This window comes from Marmota flaviventris, chromosome 4 (genome assembly GCF_047511675.1).
Source record: "Marmota flaviventris isolate mMarFla1 chromosome 4, mMarFla1.hap1, whole genome shotgun sequence".
NCBI classification, from domain to species: domain Eukaryota; kingdom Metazoa; phylum Chordata; class Mammalia; order Rodentia; family Sciuridae; genus Marmota; species Marmota flaviventris.
Window position 1 is genome coordinate 8,605,369 of NC_092501.1, and position 19,498 is coordinate 8,624,866.

General features: G+C 40.9%; 2 protein-coding genes across 2 annotated transcripts; both read left to right on the plus strand.

Moving 5' to 3' along the window:
- Window positions 1–3,490: 3,490 nt before the first annotated feature.
- On the plus strand, window positions 3,491–15,937 carry LOC114079137 (ATPase PAAT). Its single transcript, XM_027920261.3, has 6 exons — window positions 3,491–3,786; window positions 4,202–4,405; window positions 5,173–5,245; window positions 7,231–7,437; window positions 9,907–10,358; window positions 14,538–15,937. The coding sequence occupies exons 1-6, from the start codon at window positions 3,623–3,625 to the stop codon at window positions 14,770–14,772; spliced, it is 1,335 nt and encodes a 444-aa protein (XP_027776062.1). The 5' UTR covers window positions 3,491–3,622; the 3' UTR covers window positions 14,773–15,937.
- Window positions 15,938–17,547: 1,610 nt separating this feature from the next.
- Window positions 17,548–18,740, plus strand: LOC114082354 (protein FAM24A-like). Its single transcript, XM_027923620.2, has 2 exons — window positions 17,548–17,666; window positions 18,578–18,740. The coding sequence occupies exons 1-2, from the start codon at window positions 17,551–17,553 to the stop codon at window positions 18,738–18,740; spliced, it is 279 nt and encodes a 92-aa protein (XP_027779421.1). The 5' UTR covers window positions 17,548–17,550.
- The last annotated feature ends 758 nt before the right edge of the window (window positions 18,741–19,498 follow it).

Sequence of the window (19,498 nt, forward strand, 5' to 3'; positions counted from 1 at the left end):
GTTAGCAATAAGACATGGCTATGTGATTCCTACCTACTTGTATTAAAGAGTCCCCTAACTTTACTTTTAAATTATTCTCTTTATCAATGCTCTAGGGTAGTGATCACAGAGGTAAGGAAGCAAGAATAGCGATTTTTGTGTGTTGCTAAGAATATAATGTTTTTTAAGTCACGTATACTATCCCCTAATATAACTAGCACTTTCCCACTGAGAATTAACTTACTGATGGAAGAATGTCCATTCCTTGACTTACACTGACCATCACTGCTGTGTTGAAGATCCCTTCAACCACCCTCATTGATTTGCTGGAAGGACTCATAAAACTCAGAAAAAGAAATAACTCACAACTGTGATTTATTACAAAGAAAGGACACATATTAAATTAGCAAAGGTACATAGTGAAAAATCCAGGAAAGACCAAGGACAAGCTTCTAGTTGTCTTCTCCCAGTGAAGCTGGGAGCATTTACTTGTCTCTGCAGTGATGTGTGACATGTACACATTACTGCTGACCAGGGAAATTCATTGGCACCTTGGTGTTAATGGTTTGTCATTGGGGTTGGTCTCATAGGTATGGAACATCCATGTGCTTTCTTCAGGCTTCAGTCTATCCAGAGGTCACATTGATAACAGCATGACTCACCTGTGATCCTCACCCTAAATCATTGCTGACATAAACTAGCTGGCAGGATTCCTCTGGCTTAGAGGTTATCTTCCAGGAGCTGGTCAAGAGCCAGAGTCTTTGGAGACTGCATTACAGCTTTAGGATAAGAAAATGTAAGACAGGGGATGATCATGTATGTGGACAGATTCCACTATAGTCTAAAAGCCTCCACAGTATTTCAACATTTTCTTCGGCTGTATTGAAATCTGTACATAGTCCAGCAGTGTTGGTAACCAGACAGAGGTTGTAAATGAGATGGAGGTGGAGAGTGCCCAGTGATGGAATTGAGGAAGAACGGTAGGGAGGCTAATCTTTCCACACTTTCCTTACTGCAGGCCCAGTATGAAGACTTGCTGGGAAGGAATTCCTGGCAACTGTGACTTGCAAGGACAAGAGAGAGGAGGGAAGAGAGGAAGTACAAAGCAAGTGGTCCTAGCAAGGAGGGAAATCATGTCCCTATCACCACTTTGCTGGGTAAAAGGGCATCTGCAATAAAATGCTATTTAAAATGAAGATGGTGTAGGGCTGGGGATGTGGCTCAAGCGGTAGCCCGCTCGCCTGGCATGCGTGCGGCCTGGGTTCGATCCTCAGCACCACATACAAACAAAGATGTTGTGTCCGCCAAAAACTAAAAAATAAATATTAAAAAATTCTCTCTTTAAAAAAATAAATAAAATGAAGATGGTGTAAATTGCTGCACTTCTAACTGGGTTCAAGGAAACATCTTAAGTCACTTCTAAAATGTACCTTTCAAATATATGCTGCCCCATATTCTGAAAATAGATGTGAAACATGCTCTTAAAGCTGTAATTAGTTGTTGAAAATAGGTAAACCAAAAAAACTGCATGGTTTATCCTAGTGATATTCGTAGGAAATTTCCAACATTTAAAAAAATCATTTCAAAGTGAAAAATAAAGCAAAAAACAAAAACACCTTTGCAATTCTTGATAAGGGCAATGGATCATATTGAGATCAGCTCTAAATCATTACCTTGCAGGCTTTGGGGAAAAAAAGCATAAAGTTGGATTTACTAGTTCTGCCTTTTTCTGCTTTTAGTTTGTGATAAAGCTGCCCGTTAACACCAATCAATTCCACACAAAGAACCTGTAGTCAACAACCAGGCACAAAGTAATTCTTAATCTCAGCAAGTATGAGGATTAATAGGCAAAAATGTCAAAGAAGAGAATTTTAGTGTAAAATAGGTGCAATGTAGCACAGAGGAATTAGTTCAATTATGTAGCAGAGTGGATGTGGGCATGGTTTGAATGATAAACAGAATTTTCACAACTATTGAGAAGAAATGGCATTCTAGGTAACAAAGAGCTTTGATTGCATGCTAAGGAGTCAAGTTGATGGTGATTCTCTATCACCAGAAGGCAGAAGGCAGCCCAAAGGTTATGCAGGTGATGAGAATAAAGACTAGTGACCAGTAAATAAAGGGCTGGAGTGGTTCAAATGAAGCTAGTGCTTTAAAACATAAGCAGCAGAGATGGAGTTCTTAAAATGTAGACTGGGTGATTTATTGATCATACGAGAATGAAAGGGAGACCATAATGTGTTTACTTTTTTTAAAATATATTTTTTATTTGTAGATGGACACAATACCTTTATTTTTATGTGGTGCCGAGGATCAACCCAGTGCCTCAAACATGCTAGGCAAGCACTTTACAACTGAGCAACAGCCCAGCCCCAGCCCCATAATATGTTTACTTTTGGTTCCAGATTCACCAGCCTTAAGGAAGTACAGATAACATTGATCTTGTTCCCGAGATTGCAGATTAGTGTTTCTGAAGAGCCTATTTTCCTTTGAATTGTCCACAAGTCAGTTAACTTATGACCAAAGAAACAGAAAATATAGAACTGAAATAGTGGTAAGAACCTAAATTCTTAAGAGTCTAGAGTATTAAGGAATATTTGCAAACCAGGAGCTTTTCAATTAAAGACTTTATTCCTTTTGAGTTCTGTATCCATAAGACATCTGGTTGGGTTTCTTTCAATCTTGGTGAATTCACTTACACACTGCTGAGTTTTAAATTGAGGACACGTATTCAAAAAGAAAAAAAAGGTAAATTGCAATGAATGAACACATAATATGCCTTAAACACAACTTTGAAACTCTGACATTGCACTTTTCTATAAACTATTTTGTTCTCTCAAAAGATGCTTGAATCACCTACAGCCTCTTTGGGGCGAAAACTGGAGGTGTACAGCCTTTCTCTTCTTTCCCTACCTTTCTATTTTGCAGGACATCTAGAAGGTCGCAAGTTACATAGGCTCTCACTTATTCCCACCCAAGGTTTCAGTTCCAGTTAATACAATTCTTCAAAAGAGGTGGAGGGCGTGCGGGTTAGGCTACGCAGGTCCCCCTGGCACAGTGGAGCCGGTCCGCTAACTGGGCGGGTCCAGGCGCCTAAGAAACCAACAGCCGCCGACACAACCTCGCGGGGCCGCCTGGAAGCCCCCACCTCGCACCTCCGCGACCCTCTCCGCCGCAAGCACGCGCCGGGGCGCGGGGAAAACTAACACCAGATTTCGTCACCGCCCCTACTCGCCCCGGGTGCCACGCACACAGCTCAGGCCGCAGGGGAAAGGCCCCGGCGTCCACTCCAGAGGCTACTAGGCCCTCAGCGGCGCCCGCAGGTCGCGGGGGGGGAGGAGTACACACCCGCAACCTGCAAAACTCCTCTACACCGCAGACACTTCTCCCCGCCAACGTCGGAAAACCAACCCCGTACCCCGCCCTCCACCTCTTCGCCTGAACCCGCTTCCGGAAGTCGCACGGCGGAGCGCATGCGTGCCTCGGCTTCCCAGGTCTCTAGACACTGGCAAGAGAAGCGGCGGCTCCGGGTTTGAAGAGAGACAGCCGGAAGTCGCTGCGCGTCCGCACTCCACTCTGCACCGACCGAAACTCGAGCCCTGCAAGAGAGGTTCCGGGGCTGGTTGCGGCCGGAGGCGGCGAAATGGAGACCGGGGCCGAGGACTCGGGAATGACCGGCCGCCCGACGCTGGCCTCTTCCTGGGATACCGCGAACGGGGTCCTGTCCCGGAGCCTCCTCCTCACCCGGGCTGGCGTCGGCGCCCAGGACTTCGACTGGGAGGAGCTGCTGGTGCCGCCTGCTTCGGGGTGCGCCGTGCCTCGGGGGAGCCGGGTCGTGGCGCTCGGCGACAGCCACGCTCCGGGGGAGACGAGCGGGGGACGCGGGGCGGGAGACCTGGGAGCGCTCGCAGGCGCATCCGCCTCGCCCGCTTGGAAACGAGGGGCAGCTCCTGGCCGCCCGAACGGCGCAGAAGTCGCCTAGAGCCCCGCGTGTGCGGGCGGGGAAGGGCGCGCGTGCGTCTGGCTGCGCAGAGCCGGCGAGTGCTGGACTGGCTGCGGCCAGCAGCAGGTCGGGGTCGGGGAGGGGCGCGGGCTGCAGGGCTGCGGCCCAGCCGCGTCCCTGAGCGGCGCGTCCCGAGGCCGCGGGGGTCCGGGGAGGGGCGCGGGCGGGTGCGAGCGCGACCGCGGAAACCGGGCGTCACGTGTGCCCCGACCTCCTCAGCCAGCCTCTGGTGAGCCTGAGCGCCGTGCCGGGCCCCCGGGGCAGGACGCCCTGCTTCCTCGACCTGCGGTGCGACCCCGGGGCCGGGGAAGAGATCCTCGCGGTGGGCGTCCTGAGCTCGGCGAGGAACATGGAGGTGTACGTGGGAGAGGAGTACTGTGGCACCGGCCGGGGCCAGGGCGCCCGCACCGTCCCGGAGGGCAGGTCGGTGACTCCGCGCCGCGGCCCCTCGGCCCCTTTCCCGGGCGTGGGACGGTTCAGATTGCCTGACGTCGTGCCAGTCACCCGGGGAGGGAACCTAAAAGTGCACCGGTGGCAGAGACGGGGTCGCCTTGCCGCCTCTTAAAGGCAGCGCAGATCAGCCTAGTTGTTTTCATACCTGGAAACTTGGGGCTGGTTAGTGGAAGTGAATGTGGGTCACAGCTGGTTAGTGGAAGAGTTTTGTTAGGAGAAGCCCTGACAAGTGCTCCTTGTCTCTCCTCTTCGCTCACAGGGTTGGCTTCCAGAGTTTCCCCCAAATTAATGACTCAGTCAGTCTGGAACACTGAGCTCATCCTCTAGGAAGCCCCTTACTAAGGGTGTGGGAATCTAAGACTGCCACAGCCGCCTAGTTGTTAACCGGTTATAAACGTGATCATTTGGGCGCCCCCCTCCCCCCGTTTCCCCCCTTACAAAGATTCTGCTGCATCTTTTTTAATGTAACCGAAATTTAGAGCTTTCCTATGTCCAGTGCAAGTTGAAAATAATAGGTGTGTTCACTGAACTTTACAATATGGTCTGTCCTCCATGACTGTATTATCTCCTTCAGTTCTCTTGGCTAGGCTGAGAGGCCCCTGTGGTCCTTAAGGCAGTGCAATGCATTCCGGAGCCCCAGCTCCTTGTGCCTCACCACGAAAACAGTCCCAGGATGGAGTATTGTCCTAGAAACATTTATTTTTAATCATAACTAAAAAATTATTTTTTGTTTTTAGTGAACAGGAAAATATTATTTTCTACAAAAAACATCTAAAATTGGAAACTTCCACATATGCTTGTAAAATAAAGGTAAGCCATCATCAAATTTTAACTAATTTAAATCTTTATCAAGTTTGTTTTTGTTCTATATATAATTAATTTTCTTTCCTTGAATACAGTTAATCCTATATTGTCCCTAGTTTTACTAAGACATGGTAAACATATAAAAGGTAATTACTTTCCTAAAAAATCATCAACCCTCTTGAAGATTTAATTCTTTTAGTCTGTCACCAGTTATGGAAATATATTTTGTTAATAAGTGCTATATTTTGAGGTTTTGGGAAATTTATCTAGAACATTTTTTAATCTTTCTGTAAAACTGTGTTGCCAAAAAAATGACAAACAAAACTTTGGTCCTATGAATTAAAGAAGAAGGTAGTGAAAGGAGTTTCAGACAAGAGAACCAAGAAGTTAAAGGGTTTTGGACTGTTGGCTGCAGCATGAAGATTGTTAAGGTTTGCATTAGTGGTGATGTCAAAGTCTAGGAATCATGAGAAATACAGAGCCAGAATATTAACTCAGCTTTGTTGCTGTCACACTAGTCTGAGCAAGCTTCTTGGCTTGTTTGGACATACTTCAGGAGTAAAATTAGAGAACTGAAGAAAGAAAATTCTTGGGTTCTTTTTGACTCTGAAAAATCTATACTTATTATCATCACTTATGGGAAATTGTGAGACTTAGTTTTAGAATAAGGTAAAATTAGTGATTTTCTTTCATTGAAGAACAAAATAAATGTTCTTCAATCACAGAACTGATTAAAGTGATTCATTCATTCTGTGAATATTTGATGCCAGATACTATATGAGGCATTTAGGAATTACCAGTAGTAAAATAAATTGAAATACCTGTCCTCATGTTGCTTATATTTTACTGGGGCAAGACTGGTAATAAGCATGCTCAATGAGTGAAACAGATCCTATATTTGATGTTGAGAAAGTGTTTGGGTATAACAAAGCAGAAGGGGGAGAATAGGTGGGGATGTAAGATAAATGTAATGGGTGTTTCCCTGATTGTTGAAGACTGTCACATATTTGGTTACACACTTAAAAGAGTTTTTAGAGCATAGGTGTACATTTACCTATTGACACGTGGGTCTGTGTGTGTCGCTCTGGTGAACATTTTTTGTAACTGTGTATGGAAACGAAGGGTTGGTTCATTCATGGAACCCCTGGGTTATGTATGAAAGTGTGTTCTGGGACAACAGCATATGGAAGGTTAAGATAAAAATAAAGTGTTCCTGATACAGACTTTTGAGCACTTCCTCAGGGATAGATACTGGATATTTTGACACATAAGCCATCTCTCATTTTACTGACTTGATTTTAGTTTTACCCTGTGTGAGCATTTGCCCAGGGTCACCCAGGCTGTTGAGCAGCAGAGTCATAATTTAAACCCAGATGTGTCTGATCCAAATCTCTTCCCTTTCATTTTACTACTCTGTTTTATGGACCACACATGGAGTACAGCTCAGTGGTAGAGCCCTTGCTCCACATGCTTGAAGCCCTGGGCTCCATGCCCAACACTGCAAAAAAAGAAAAAAAGTTACAGGGATAGAACCAGAGGATTTAGACTGTAAGCTCTGATTTTTAACATTTCCTTACAGTTCTAAATCCTGAAAGACTGAATTGTGTCTATAATTTCAGTAAATACTGCTTGGGCCTCTAGACAGTTATATTTTGTATTAAATAATATTATACCAAACTGTGGCATGTTAAGATCTCAGACTGTTTATTTTTAATGCCTTAAATTAAGTAAAACTATATTTAATCTACTCAGACTTATTTTCTGTATATTAGTTTGAGAAGGATTTCTTGATTTAATTAGTTAATCTGAGCCTTATGTTAAAATAGAAATTTTTCTATCTATGACTATTCTAAAGATAACTTAAAAACATGCTTGAGATTAAGACTGTTAGATTCTTGAATATTTCACTCTTGATTTGGTAATACTAGGAAGTGACTTTAAATGATTGGTTTTAATACCTGTATTTCCTGGACTTTTTTGTTTCATAATAGTTGCTGTCCTTTGGTGAAAAACAGTGTGTGTTCATCAGTAAGGTTGTGGTACACATGAAACCAGTTTCAGGAAATTCTTCACCAAGCTCTCCTGCTCTAGGATCAAGGATAGACCTTGACAAGGTCCAAACCATAATGGAGTCCATGGGGTCAAAGTTATCACCTGGAGCTCAGCAGCTAATGAACATGGTTAGGTTTCAACAGCAGGTAAGTAGAAATGTTTTTCTTTCCACATAGCAGTAAAAAATCATTTCAAAATGATGGCCTTTAATGAGGAAATGCAGTATTTTTTTTTTTTTTTTTTTTAAAGCTTTTTTCTGTGATACTAGGGATTGAACCCAGGGACTTGGGCATACTAGGCAAGCACTCTAGTGCTGGACTACCTCCCTGGCCCTTCTTATTCTATTTTAGATGGGGTTTTGCTTAGTTGTTTAGGCTGTACTTGAACTTGCAATCTTTCTGTCTCAGCCTCCAAAATAGCTGGAATTACAGGTGTGCACCACTGCACCCAGCTAAATTTTTAATTTTTATTATTGATTTAACTGTCATCTGTTCATAGTTTGCAAAAGGCATATTTTGTAGACTTACCCTCATATAAAAAGTTTTGACTGGACAGCTTCACCATTTTTCATTAATTCATTCACCCATCATTCAGCAGGTAGCAACTTTGATGAATTATGGGCTGGTTTGAGCACTTTCTAGGATGCAAAACTGATCAATTGGTGTATAGCCTGTTTTTAAGGATTTTTACAGGCTAGATCATATGAGTGGTCTCATACAGAAATAAATCTTCTCTGATGACTGAGTAAAGCTCCTTTGAGCTAAAAGAATGTTGTCTAATGTTAAAATATTAGAAATATAACCCATCTTATTCCAGGAATATTTTAAGACTTATTCAAAACTTGGAATAGAACAAGAAAAAATGACAATAGGCTAGCATTTCTCTATATAGAGCCTTTTCCAAAGTGCATTTCTGTAAGATATGTTGGATGGGTACTTGCTATCACAGGTGCCTCTGCCTCCACTTCCCTGGCCCTCATTATCCCCTTTCCTGCCTGATTTTTTCCCTGAAGTATCTATCACCACCTACATCCCATGATGTATTTCCTCCTCCTCTCTCCTCATCCCTCCTGTCTTTCCCTCCGTCCTTTTCAGGCAGTCTCTCCCTTCTATCTTAAGACTCTAAGAGGTCAGAGATTTTAATTTGTTTGATTCACTGCCATATTTCTCATACCTCAAGTGGAGCCTAACACATAAATTTCTGGTAAACATTTTTTGAATAAATGAATGTAGATCTAGCTTGATCTCAGAATAGAATATCTAGATGAATGTATGAACGGAACTTCTTTAGCTAATCTTGATAATCACTTTTCAGCCCATCTTTCAAAAACTGAATAGCAGTAAGTGTGGGATGATAAACCCTGATAAAAACCTGTAGTAGGCTTCTACGTTTTGAATTTAAGAGCTCCATATGCCTTCACACAAACAATTCAGTTAGAGGTCATTTGGTTTTTCTTTAGTGGAAAAATTGAAAACCTGAAGAAGAAGATAGTATACTTCAACATAAAATCTCAAGAAACAAAGGAAAGAAAAACACATAAGCAATTTAGTCATGGTACCAATATGGAGTTTTGGTTTTTTTATTTTGGTGTAGGGATTGAACCCAGGACCTCACACACTTCAGGCAAGTGTTCTACCACTGAGCCACATCCCTAGGTCTTTAATTCTTATTAAGGTGGAAATTCTTAAACACAGACAAGTGGTAGCTCATTTTAGTTATTGAAAATGTCACAGTGCTAAGTGAAATAACCCAATCCCAAAAAACCAAAGGCCAAATGTTTTCTCTGATAAGTGGATGCTGATCCATAATGGGGGGTGGGAGAGGGCATATGAGAAATGGAGGAACTTTGGATTGGGCCTAGGGGAGGGAGGAGAAAGGAAGGGGCCTGGAGGGTAGGAAAGATTGTGGAATGAGGTGGACATCATTACTCTAAGCGCATGTACATATGGTGCTGCACATATGTGTAAGGCCATATCGTGTATGTACAACCAGAGAAATGAAAAGTTGTGCTGCAATTGTATACGATGAATCAAAGTGCATTCTGCTGTCATATATACCTAATTAGAATAGTAAGTTAATTAATTAATTAAAAAAAAAAGAAAATATCACAAGGATATACATAGAATATCTAGCTTTAAATAGTGTATAGCCTCCATTAAAAACTCATGGCAAAAGATATGGCCAGGTGAAAACGAATAGCTTTTCAACCATATGTTGAAAGTTGGGGAATGACATAATTGAGTTCTAAGAAAATGATCAATCATTGTAACTCAGTTGAAAGTATCACATTTTTATTGTCATGAATTAAGGAGGACTTTGTAGGTAAAATACTAAAATATGTCACTGCAAATTTACTATGCAATTTTAGTATTTATTTTCTTTAGAAAATAATGTTAAGTCTTGCCTGTGGAGTTAGGTTGCTTGGATTTATGTCCTGGTTCTGCCACTTACCAACTGGTTACCTTGGCCAGGGACCTTCTGACTGGGTCACTTAATATTGAATAGTAATAGCCTACTTCCTGAGGATCAAAGGAAGGAATGCACAGTGCCCAGTAATGACTCCCACAGTGAACTGTCCTCCTTAATCTTAACATTTTCTTATTTACCTTTTTTAGAATTGTATTCCCATTGGAGAGCAGCTTCAGTCAGTTTTGGGAACTACCGGGTATAAGCATATGATTGCACTCCAGCCATCGTCCACTTCAGGAGCCTTGGACAAGTCATCCTCCACACCTTTCCCTTTTAGAACTGAATTGACATCTGCAAACAGGACTGAAACCTTACAGGCTTTCATCGACAAAAGCACCAGGCCACCTGGGGAAGGAAATACCACCAGCCGCGACAGGTGTAAAACTGTGCCACAAAACCATTCCCTTCTTGAGAATGATCTTAAAAATGCAGTATCTTCTTTCTTACCAAAGAAGGCGAGTGACGGCTCACTGCCCAGCTCTGAGTTGCTGCCCTTTCTCCAAAATCTGTGCAGTCAAGTTAACCATCTTCGCGTGGGACACAACGCCAAGTGGCAGGAAAACGTCTCCAAGCCCCGTGAAGGCATTGTTGGTGTTGCGTGAGTATTTTATCTCAAGACAAATGTGGTTACAAATGAGGTTTATAGCCGGTAGGTGAGAGAATCAGATGAAGGGGAAACAGATCTGTCTCAATGAACAATCTTTCCAGAGAAAATTTGAGCAGTTTTTGCATTTTACCATGAACACGCTTGTGGGCAATAACTGTTCTCCAGAGAGAAATGCATGGCTGTGACAGAAGTGCCTATAACTGAAGGTGCTGCACACCTCTCGGGCATTTGGTGGAAGGGTTACCAGCAACAGTTGTGGGTTGGAGTAGAAGGCTATTTGCATGAGTGGAAAGGTGCTGTGGTAATAATGATCTTTACATTGTTTTTCTAGCTGGGTATACTAAGCATGTCATTGCTTTGTAGATTATATTTGGTCTAGGTTAACTTTGGAATTATCAAAAACTATTTTAGGATGGTGATTATCTGTAGGATACAAGTTTTTATGCTCTAGTCTCTTAATCCCTTACCTTGACAACATGCTTCAATTAGAAGTGGCTGAGGACTTCGTATGTTCTTAATCCTTTTCACAAATATAGTGTGTCAAAATAGTATTCTAGATTGGAATTCAGGACTTTGGTCATAGTTTTCGTTTATTTTCTATACTTAATCTCTCTTAGAATTTTCATCTAAAAATGAGATAGTTATATTAGTTTGGAACTAAATACCACTAACCACCAGCAGGATCAGTTGGCATTTATAGAACTCTCTGCCAACAGTAGCAGAGTACATTTTTTTTTTTTTTTTGAAGATTCACAAAGATAAATTATATGATAAGTCGTAAAGCACACCTAATGAAGTTTAAGGGGATTGGATCATAGAAAGTGCTTTCTCTGGCTACAAAAGACAAGAAATCATATCTATAACAGAAAGACAAGACATTTAGATTGACAAAACACCTGTAAACTAAACAACACTTGTAAATCTATGATTCAAGAAGTCTCAACAGAAAATTTTTTTTACGAATATATGAAAATAGCAATAGATCAAAATTTGTGTGATTCAGCTAAAGAGGTTTTGCTAAGAACTTGTTTACCACTGTATGCTTGCATTAGAAAAGAGCAGAGTTTTCAAATCAATACTATAAAACTACAGCTACTCAATAAAAATGAAATAGATAATCTGAATAGTCTTATAAGCACTAAAGAAATTGAATTTTTCATTTAAAAGCCAAGCAAAAGGAACCCAAAGCAAGCAGAAGAATGAAACAATAAAGAACAGAAATCTATTTAATTGAAAAAAAAATCAATTAAAAAGCTGGTTCTTTGAAAATTTCAGTAAAATTGACAAATTTCTAGCAAGACTGGCAAATAAGAGATGACACAAATCACCAATCTGAAGAATGTAATGGGAAATACCATTACAGGGCCTCGAGCCATAATAAAGATAAGGGAATATTGTAACAATTTGATTGACAACTAGGAGGAAATGGATTAATTCCTTAAAAAACACAAATTATCAAACTCAACCAACATGAAATAAATAATGGAACACTTCTATGGCCACTAAATACTATATTCAAAATTGAAGAGATCGTGAAAAAGAAATGTCCTGTCCCAAATGCTTTCACTCAAGAATTCTGCCAAACATTTAAAGAAAACCACTTTTACACATTTCCAAAAAATAGAAGAGGAGGGAAGACTTCCCAACTCATTTCATGAAGCCAGCATTACTCTGCTACCCAGACTAAATTATCCCCAAAGAAATAAGTACATATAAATGAATGTAAAACATAATTGTACATATAAATCTGACAAGAGACATAGAGGACCTTATGACCTGAAAATTGTTAAATACTGATGAAAGAAATGAAAGAAGACCCAAAGAAATGGAGCAATATACCGTATTCATGGTACTGTTGAAGACTCAACAGTAAAAATGTCAGTTTTCCATTAATTTATATATATATATATATATGTTTAGCACAATTTCTATCAGAAGTTCAAAATGTATTTTTTGTAAATATGAATAAGATGATTCCAAAATTTGGAAGTGGAAAATTCTAAGTGGAAAGACAACAGTACTGGAATTAGAATAGAGAGAAATCACTACTGGATTTCAAGAGTCTGTTTTGGCAAGACAGCTAGACACATAGATGAACAGAATAGAACAGAAAGCACAGAAATCGCTCTACAGAAGTATACCTGTCGGCCTTCTACCAACGTGCAAAAGTCATTCAGTGGAGGAAGGATGATCGTCTAGCATGTGATGCTGGAACAAATGGAGAGTCACAGGCTAAAAAATGAACGATGAATGCAGATATATGAAAAATTAACACACAATGGAGCATAAGCTAAAATGTTGAGTATAAAACTGTAAAATCTTTTTAATCTATGGGAGAAATTTTTAGGGACCTAGGAAGAGAATTCTTCGAGGTCACCAAAAGCATGATCCATAAAATATGTATGTAGAGCCCATTTAATATTTACAAATTTTACATATGAAAGGCCCCAGTAAGAGGATTAATACAGACTGGGAGAAAATATTTGTAAATCACGAATCCAACAAATGCCTTGTATCTAAAATGTATGAAGGATTTGCAAGATTTGTTTTTTAAAATACCATCTAATTAGAACATGGATAATAGATGTGAAGAATCATCAGGAGGATGGATATATAAATAGCAAATAAGCCCAGGAAAAGATGATCAACAGTGACTTCACTGTTATTAGAGAAATGCTTATTAAAACCACAAGGTAGGGCTGAGGTTGTGGCTCAGAGGTAGAGCGCTCGCCTACCATGCGTGAAGGACTGGGTTCGATCCTTAGCATCACATAAAAATAAAATAAAGATATTGTGTCCACCTATAACTAAAAAATAAATATTAAAAAACCCCCACAAGATATCTCTATATATCTATTTGAATGACTAAAATTTAAAATTATAAACAATAAGAATACCAAATGTTGACAAGCATATAGAGAAACTGGATCTCATTCCTTGCTGGGGGGAATTAAAATGGTACAACCACCCTAAAAACATATCTGGGCAGTTTCTTAACAACTAAACACACAGTTATACCATACATCCCATTAGTCCTAATCCTGGGCATTTATCCCAAAGAAATGAAAAGATGTGGCAACATTAAAAAGCTCTACGCAGTTGTTCATGAGAACTTTATTTGTAGTAGTGCCAAACAAAAAACAATCAAAATGTCTCATGGTAGGCGAATGGTTAAACAGACTGGGGTGCATCCATATCATGAACAACAATTTAAATGGCTCCGCAGGGCATTATGCCAAGATCAAACTTATTGGCGTTTACAATCTTGAGGACTCCTAAAATCTTTTAGTTTTACAGCTATATAAAATATTTGTTTAAAAATAATAATTAAACCTTTTCATGTCAACGTAAATAAGAAATAGTCAAACTTTCAAAACATGTAACAAGAAGAATATTGTTTTAAATTTATGCAAATCTATATTAGCTTTTGGGCACATTCTCATACATGTTCCTCTATAGCATGTGTAATTAAACATAGCTAGTATGAGAACAGTAGGAATACCGAGAATATTTAACCTCTGAAAACATACATATTTATACAGTAAATCTACTACCTGAGGAAATTCTAAAGAGAATTCACAGCCTTGATTTGTATAGGCTCTGGAAAAGTACTTTTTCCTCATTGAGCTCCTGAAAGAATTATGGAAACCCTAAGCGTTGTGGATTTTTAGAAATCGGTGTACTTTTGATCCTATTAATTTTTGTTTGTCCATCCTAGTTAAATTCATAAACATTTTCAGATCAGGTTAGCAAAGAACCTTCTAGTGTTTTAGTAAGGTTGTTTGTATTTAAGAGGAAAAAGCTATATGAATTAGAGGGTTGCTTTGAAAGAATACTTGGAAAAGATACATTTTTTTTTTTTTAAATTGGGCAAAATCAGTTTTTATTTGGAACTTAAAAAGGGCATTCCCCAAGGTTTGTTTTTGAAGATGTGTCTTCATTTTTATGTTCCCACTTCAACTGAATACTTAATAAGAAGTAAGGAGTGTGTTGGGCATTAAGGGCTGTGGTCACCTGTTGCATGTGTTTTGCAACCTGGAAATGAGTCACAGGAGCAGTGCAGTTGTGGAGACAAGTTTCAGCCATGTTCCTTGGCCACTGGTTGCATAGCTTGCTTGTTTTTGTTGTAATAGTGGGGAAAATTGATAGACTTTTTAAACTTATTTTTAGAGTGGAAGAACAGCCTATTTGCTCCTACTTGGAAAAGATTCTTTCTAAAAATATGGAACTGATGGAAAAGAAACTTGTGGACTACATTGATCGGCGAATACTCCAACTCCAGGAGCACATAGATGATAAGATTACCTTGTTAATGGACTTCCTGCAGAATCCCAACTCCCCGCCCAATGGGCTGCCTTTGAGACATTATGACTCTGGAGAAAGACTTTCCAATGGAGAAAGATAAGCTCTCAGCGTACGATGGCCTGCAGATATTTATTACCTATTTATTACAAAGCCCAAACCTAAAACGTTTATGAAAAGCAAGTATCTGATGTCCTCCGAAGGATCATCGGCTTACATAAAGTGACCTCAGTGTCCATTTTTACTGCCCTTGTTATTGTAAATCCAGTACTGTACACCAAGAGGTGACCCCATTGTTCTAAGTTATTCTTATTTGCAGTGTTTTTTTCACTTACAGATTTTTATGCATTGTGTTTTAAATGTTTAAATGCTTATGGATTTCTAATGCAGTTCATTGGTTTGTATTGTATGTGTTTGAAGTACTATTTTAATTTGTACAAAGACCTTATTTAATAGTTGAAGGGTATGAAAAAATGCTTACTTGACTTTTTTCCCCTAATTGATTGTTCTTGGAAAACCAGGTGTTTTGACATGAAACATTTAATTTCAGATCACCAACTTATATTTTATGTTGTTTACTTCACATTTCAAAGATGGATGTCATGTATGGTAAATGAAAGATCAGTTCTCATTGTGGCCATTGATTTTATGCTCTATCACATTGTAACAGCAGGTAGGAAAGTGAAAAATGAAAACTGGCCCATTCTTTGTTAGGATTGTTACTTGGATGCAGTGTTTGATGTAAAATGGAAGAAGTTGTCTTGTCTTACCTCAGTAACCCAGAACACATAATGAAGCCTCCTTTTCCAGCTGATACAGGTTCTTTTTCCCAGGCCTTCCTAGCTTATGTTGAGTATGAACTGCTGAGGGTCTGCATTGAAGTATTAGAGCACATGAGTCCAGTTCTGTCTGGTAGACTTGATTCTTCAGAAATTAGCTGGGCATAGTGGTGCTCACCTGTAATCCCAGAGACTCTGAAAGCTGAGGCAGGAGGATTGCAAGTTTAAAGCCAGCCTCAGCAACTTAGTGAGGCCCTAAGCAACTTAGCAAAGACCTAGCCTCAAAAAAATAAATAAATTATTTAAAGGGCTGGGGGTGTGGCTCAGTTGTAAAGCACCCCTGGGTAAATCCCCAGTGCCACAAAACAAAACAAAAACAGATATAAGTGTATATATGTTGAAGGGTGATGTGTTTGAATGTAAAAATAAATGCATTCACTCTGGAAGCTACTTGTTTGGAATAAATAGAAGAATTTTCTTTTTATTTAATGTTTGTTTAAGATGTCTATTTTCATAAAAAGATGCTTTACCCTCAATATTTTGGTGAACTTAGTTCTTTAATATGAGAACTTATCTAATGTTTGTTCATGTAGGAGCAGAGTTCTCGTTCCTTAGATGTATGTTATTCCTGGGAATTATAATTGCACTTGTCAGAAGTGAAAACACACCTATGCCACTTGTCGGCCCAGGTCTCTCAGTTCATATTACTGTTCCAGCTGTAGTGTGACGAACCCATCATGCCAACCTGATCAGAACCAGTATCCTCTTTACCTTTCATTTTGTAACATCTTAACTGTAAAAAGTGAAAATCTAACAATTTCAACAATTACGTGCTTGAATCCTGGTAAATGGCTCCATGTTATTTCATTGAGTAATCGAAACATACAGTCTATCAGGCTTCAATTGAAATATTAAATCTGCTTTTGATTAGTAGTCAAAATACTGAAAATGTTAGAATTGATTCAAAATAGCATTTATATTTTATAGGAGCTAATACATACCTACATGTGGAACAGAATTCAGAACTCTGAGGTAGGGAGCTGGGATCCTATGGGTTGATGTCACACTGCTTGGGGCATGAATGTTGGAGTTGGCACATTCTGCTACCACTGGACCACACTGCTTCCAGACATCCACTCTCAACCATAGACCTTATTTCCTCTTGCCAGAATGATTAGATTCCTCTTTCTCAAATGACAGGTATGAGAAAATAACTTCTGATAAAATAACTTCTTCAAAGTTGTCCCCCCACCCCTGCAACAGCATCCTTAATCCACCTCTGGATGGTTTAACTGTCTATCTGTGGTTTAATTAATCTGCTTGCCAGTCAGATTATGTACTCTTCTTACTCCCCAATTTTGGAATGAGATGAAGCAAACTCTTATCCCAGACAAATCAGATTTCCTGGTGGGGTTGGGGGAGTATTTAGGAAGAACACCCATGGTCTACTAGATGAGTAACAAGAGGTCCCAGAAGAAGCTGATTCTGGGTCTATGCAGGCCACTCCCCATCTCAGCCTTGGGCAGGGGTTGGCCAGAAGCTTCCAGAATCTCCTTAACTCTGAGATGGCAGGACCCAGTTGGCAGTGGGTGATTTAAAACTTTTATTCCCTAAAACATTTACCACTTAAAAAATAGCTTTGCATATTATCAATATTGTCAGACAATAATTCTTTGAAGTAATTCCGTCAGTCCCATAAAACATCTTTAAAGCTTACGTATAGCAGGAGGTCATTCTGAGTAAGTGTGGACACAGTTCAGAGGCCCAGGCACAAAGCCATTAGCTCCACTGCAGGCCTGATTGTTAATTAAGGGCCACCATAACCTGTGAGAGGCAAAGAGTCTGTCCCCTGGCTGGCTGTCCTTCTACTCCTTCTGTCTGGGTTTTGCATCTCGGCTCCTCTTCATACAGAAGTGAACCCTCTTACCGACCCCTGGCCAGCCTCAGCCTCTCTGGGAAGATCCCTCAAGGTTTACCACACAGAGGATCTGTGTTTGGGTCCGTTCCTCCTCCCCTGGGTGAAGGTGTGGAGGTTGCTGATGGCATATGGGAGGGAAGCCACCCTCACTGCTTGCCTACACTTCTCTGCCCAGGTGTGAAAGATGTTTGATCTCAAGACAAAGATTATCATCGGCATTGGGGCCGGCTTACTATTTGCGGCCATCGTGCTGATCTGCGTGGTCCTCAGTCTTCTCTTCAAGGTCTCCAGCATACTGAAGTGAGTCATATGGGCAGAGTGAGTGCCCTTGAGATGGGATACCTGAGTTTTCAGCTTGACTGCTCATTCTTTGCTGCAGTAGCCACTCCCTGGGTGAGGTCAAGAGCCACAGACAGGTTGGAGAAGGCAAAGGCACAGGATCTTGGGGTTATTTCCTCCCGGCTTGGGGCTGTGACTCCTAAGTAGAATGTTCTCAGCCTAGAGGCTGTGTGTCCCGGCACAGCTTTGCTGTCGTTGGACCTCACAGAGTTTCCCTTCAGGTATTTAGTAGCCCTTCGGCTGAGCCTCCCTCTGTCCTGGGTGCTGCAGACTGAATGTGGGGGACACTGTGGGAGCAAGATTTGCCTCCCACTCAGTCAAGAGGATAGGCCGCACTGACCTCCTTTTGCCAAGTTGGGAGCTCCCAGGATGTCCCCCCATTCCATTGCTGGAGGCCTTGGGAACAGCGGGGTGGACCTGTAGGACAGGTCTGCTAGAGAACCCCTGACAAGGGGTGCAGGTCGAAGAGGAGGTATTTAAGTTTTGGGGAGAGGACCTTAAGTGTGGAGAGCAGTTAGCAGCACTGGTGTCCCCATTCTAGGGAGTTAGATGGTGGATACAGAGACCAGGTCACAGCCAAGTGTGGCACCTTCCCCATCATTCCTGCATCTTGAGGGCCTACAGCAAGCAGCTGGTGGGTCCCTGCTTCAAGTCACTCTCCTTATTCTTGTGACCTGATTTTACATGCACAGCAGTTGTAGGAAAGGATGAGGGAGGAATTTAGCACAGGACCAGAGTGTGTTAGCTAGGGTGGTGTCACGTGTGTGACTGACTAGCTCCAACCCTGAACCTCCCAGATAGCACTGATAATTGTAAGAAATGCACTGTGAAGAAAAATTCTAAGCCCATGCTTTGGTATGTTTTTTCTTAAGAGCGGCAAAGGAATGCTGTCCAACCAAGTTCCAGAGCAAGATCATCCCACCTAAAGGCACGATAGAGTCTTGTCCTGCCCTCCCGTGCTGTGACGAATATAGCCTATATGCAGATTACAATGCCCTGCCACCTTGCTATTGTGGCACAAATGAGGGGCTCTGAAGTGGGAATGGTGGACACACATTTGTGAACAATATTTCTTAGTAGAAGCCTTATTATTGAAATTCTATAGTGTTTATATTTATGTACTAATGAGATATTTATGTACTTTCACATAAAGGTACAATAATGAAAAGAATCCTGCCTGCCTCAGTTGTTAGTTTTAAATGTCCTTTTCCTAAAGTTTTGTGTTACCACTTTGGTACTTGAGGCAACTAGCTCATCATTTTATATTGCAACACAAGCAGGAGAGTTAAAGTAGAAAATAGAGGCCATGTGAATGAATGGTATTAACAAGAAGGGATAGCATATTGCTAGGTGCCTGGTATAAAAAATAAAAACATTTGAAAACTGAGCTTTGAATCTTCCTGGCAGCATAGACAAAAAGAAACTTGACGTCTCTGAATGAGCCCAGGTTTTCTCCTGGTTCTAAGTTAGATTTATTATGTAGAACCTTCTCTTTGAAATTCTGAAGAAAATGATTGTGTGGTTCCATTTGGGTTTTTTCAAAGGCTCAGACCAGCTTTCAAATCTTGGCACATGCTCCCTGCTGAGGGCAACTGTCCACCCAGATGTTTATTTCTTCCTGAACTGGAAGCACTAGGTTGCCTCTGGGGGCACAGGCTTTTCAAAGTCATACACTCTCCTGTGGGCAACATGGACTCTTCTCATGGCTATTGCCAGGGCCAACGTAAGGACTTCATCTGTGAGGAATATAAAGGACCAGAAGGAGCTCTGAAAAGAGTCTCACATAATCTGGG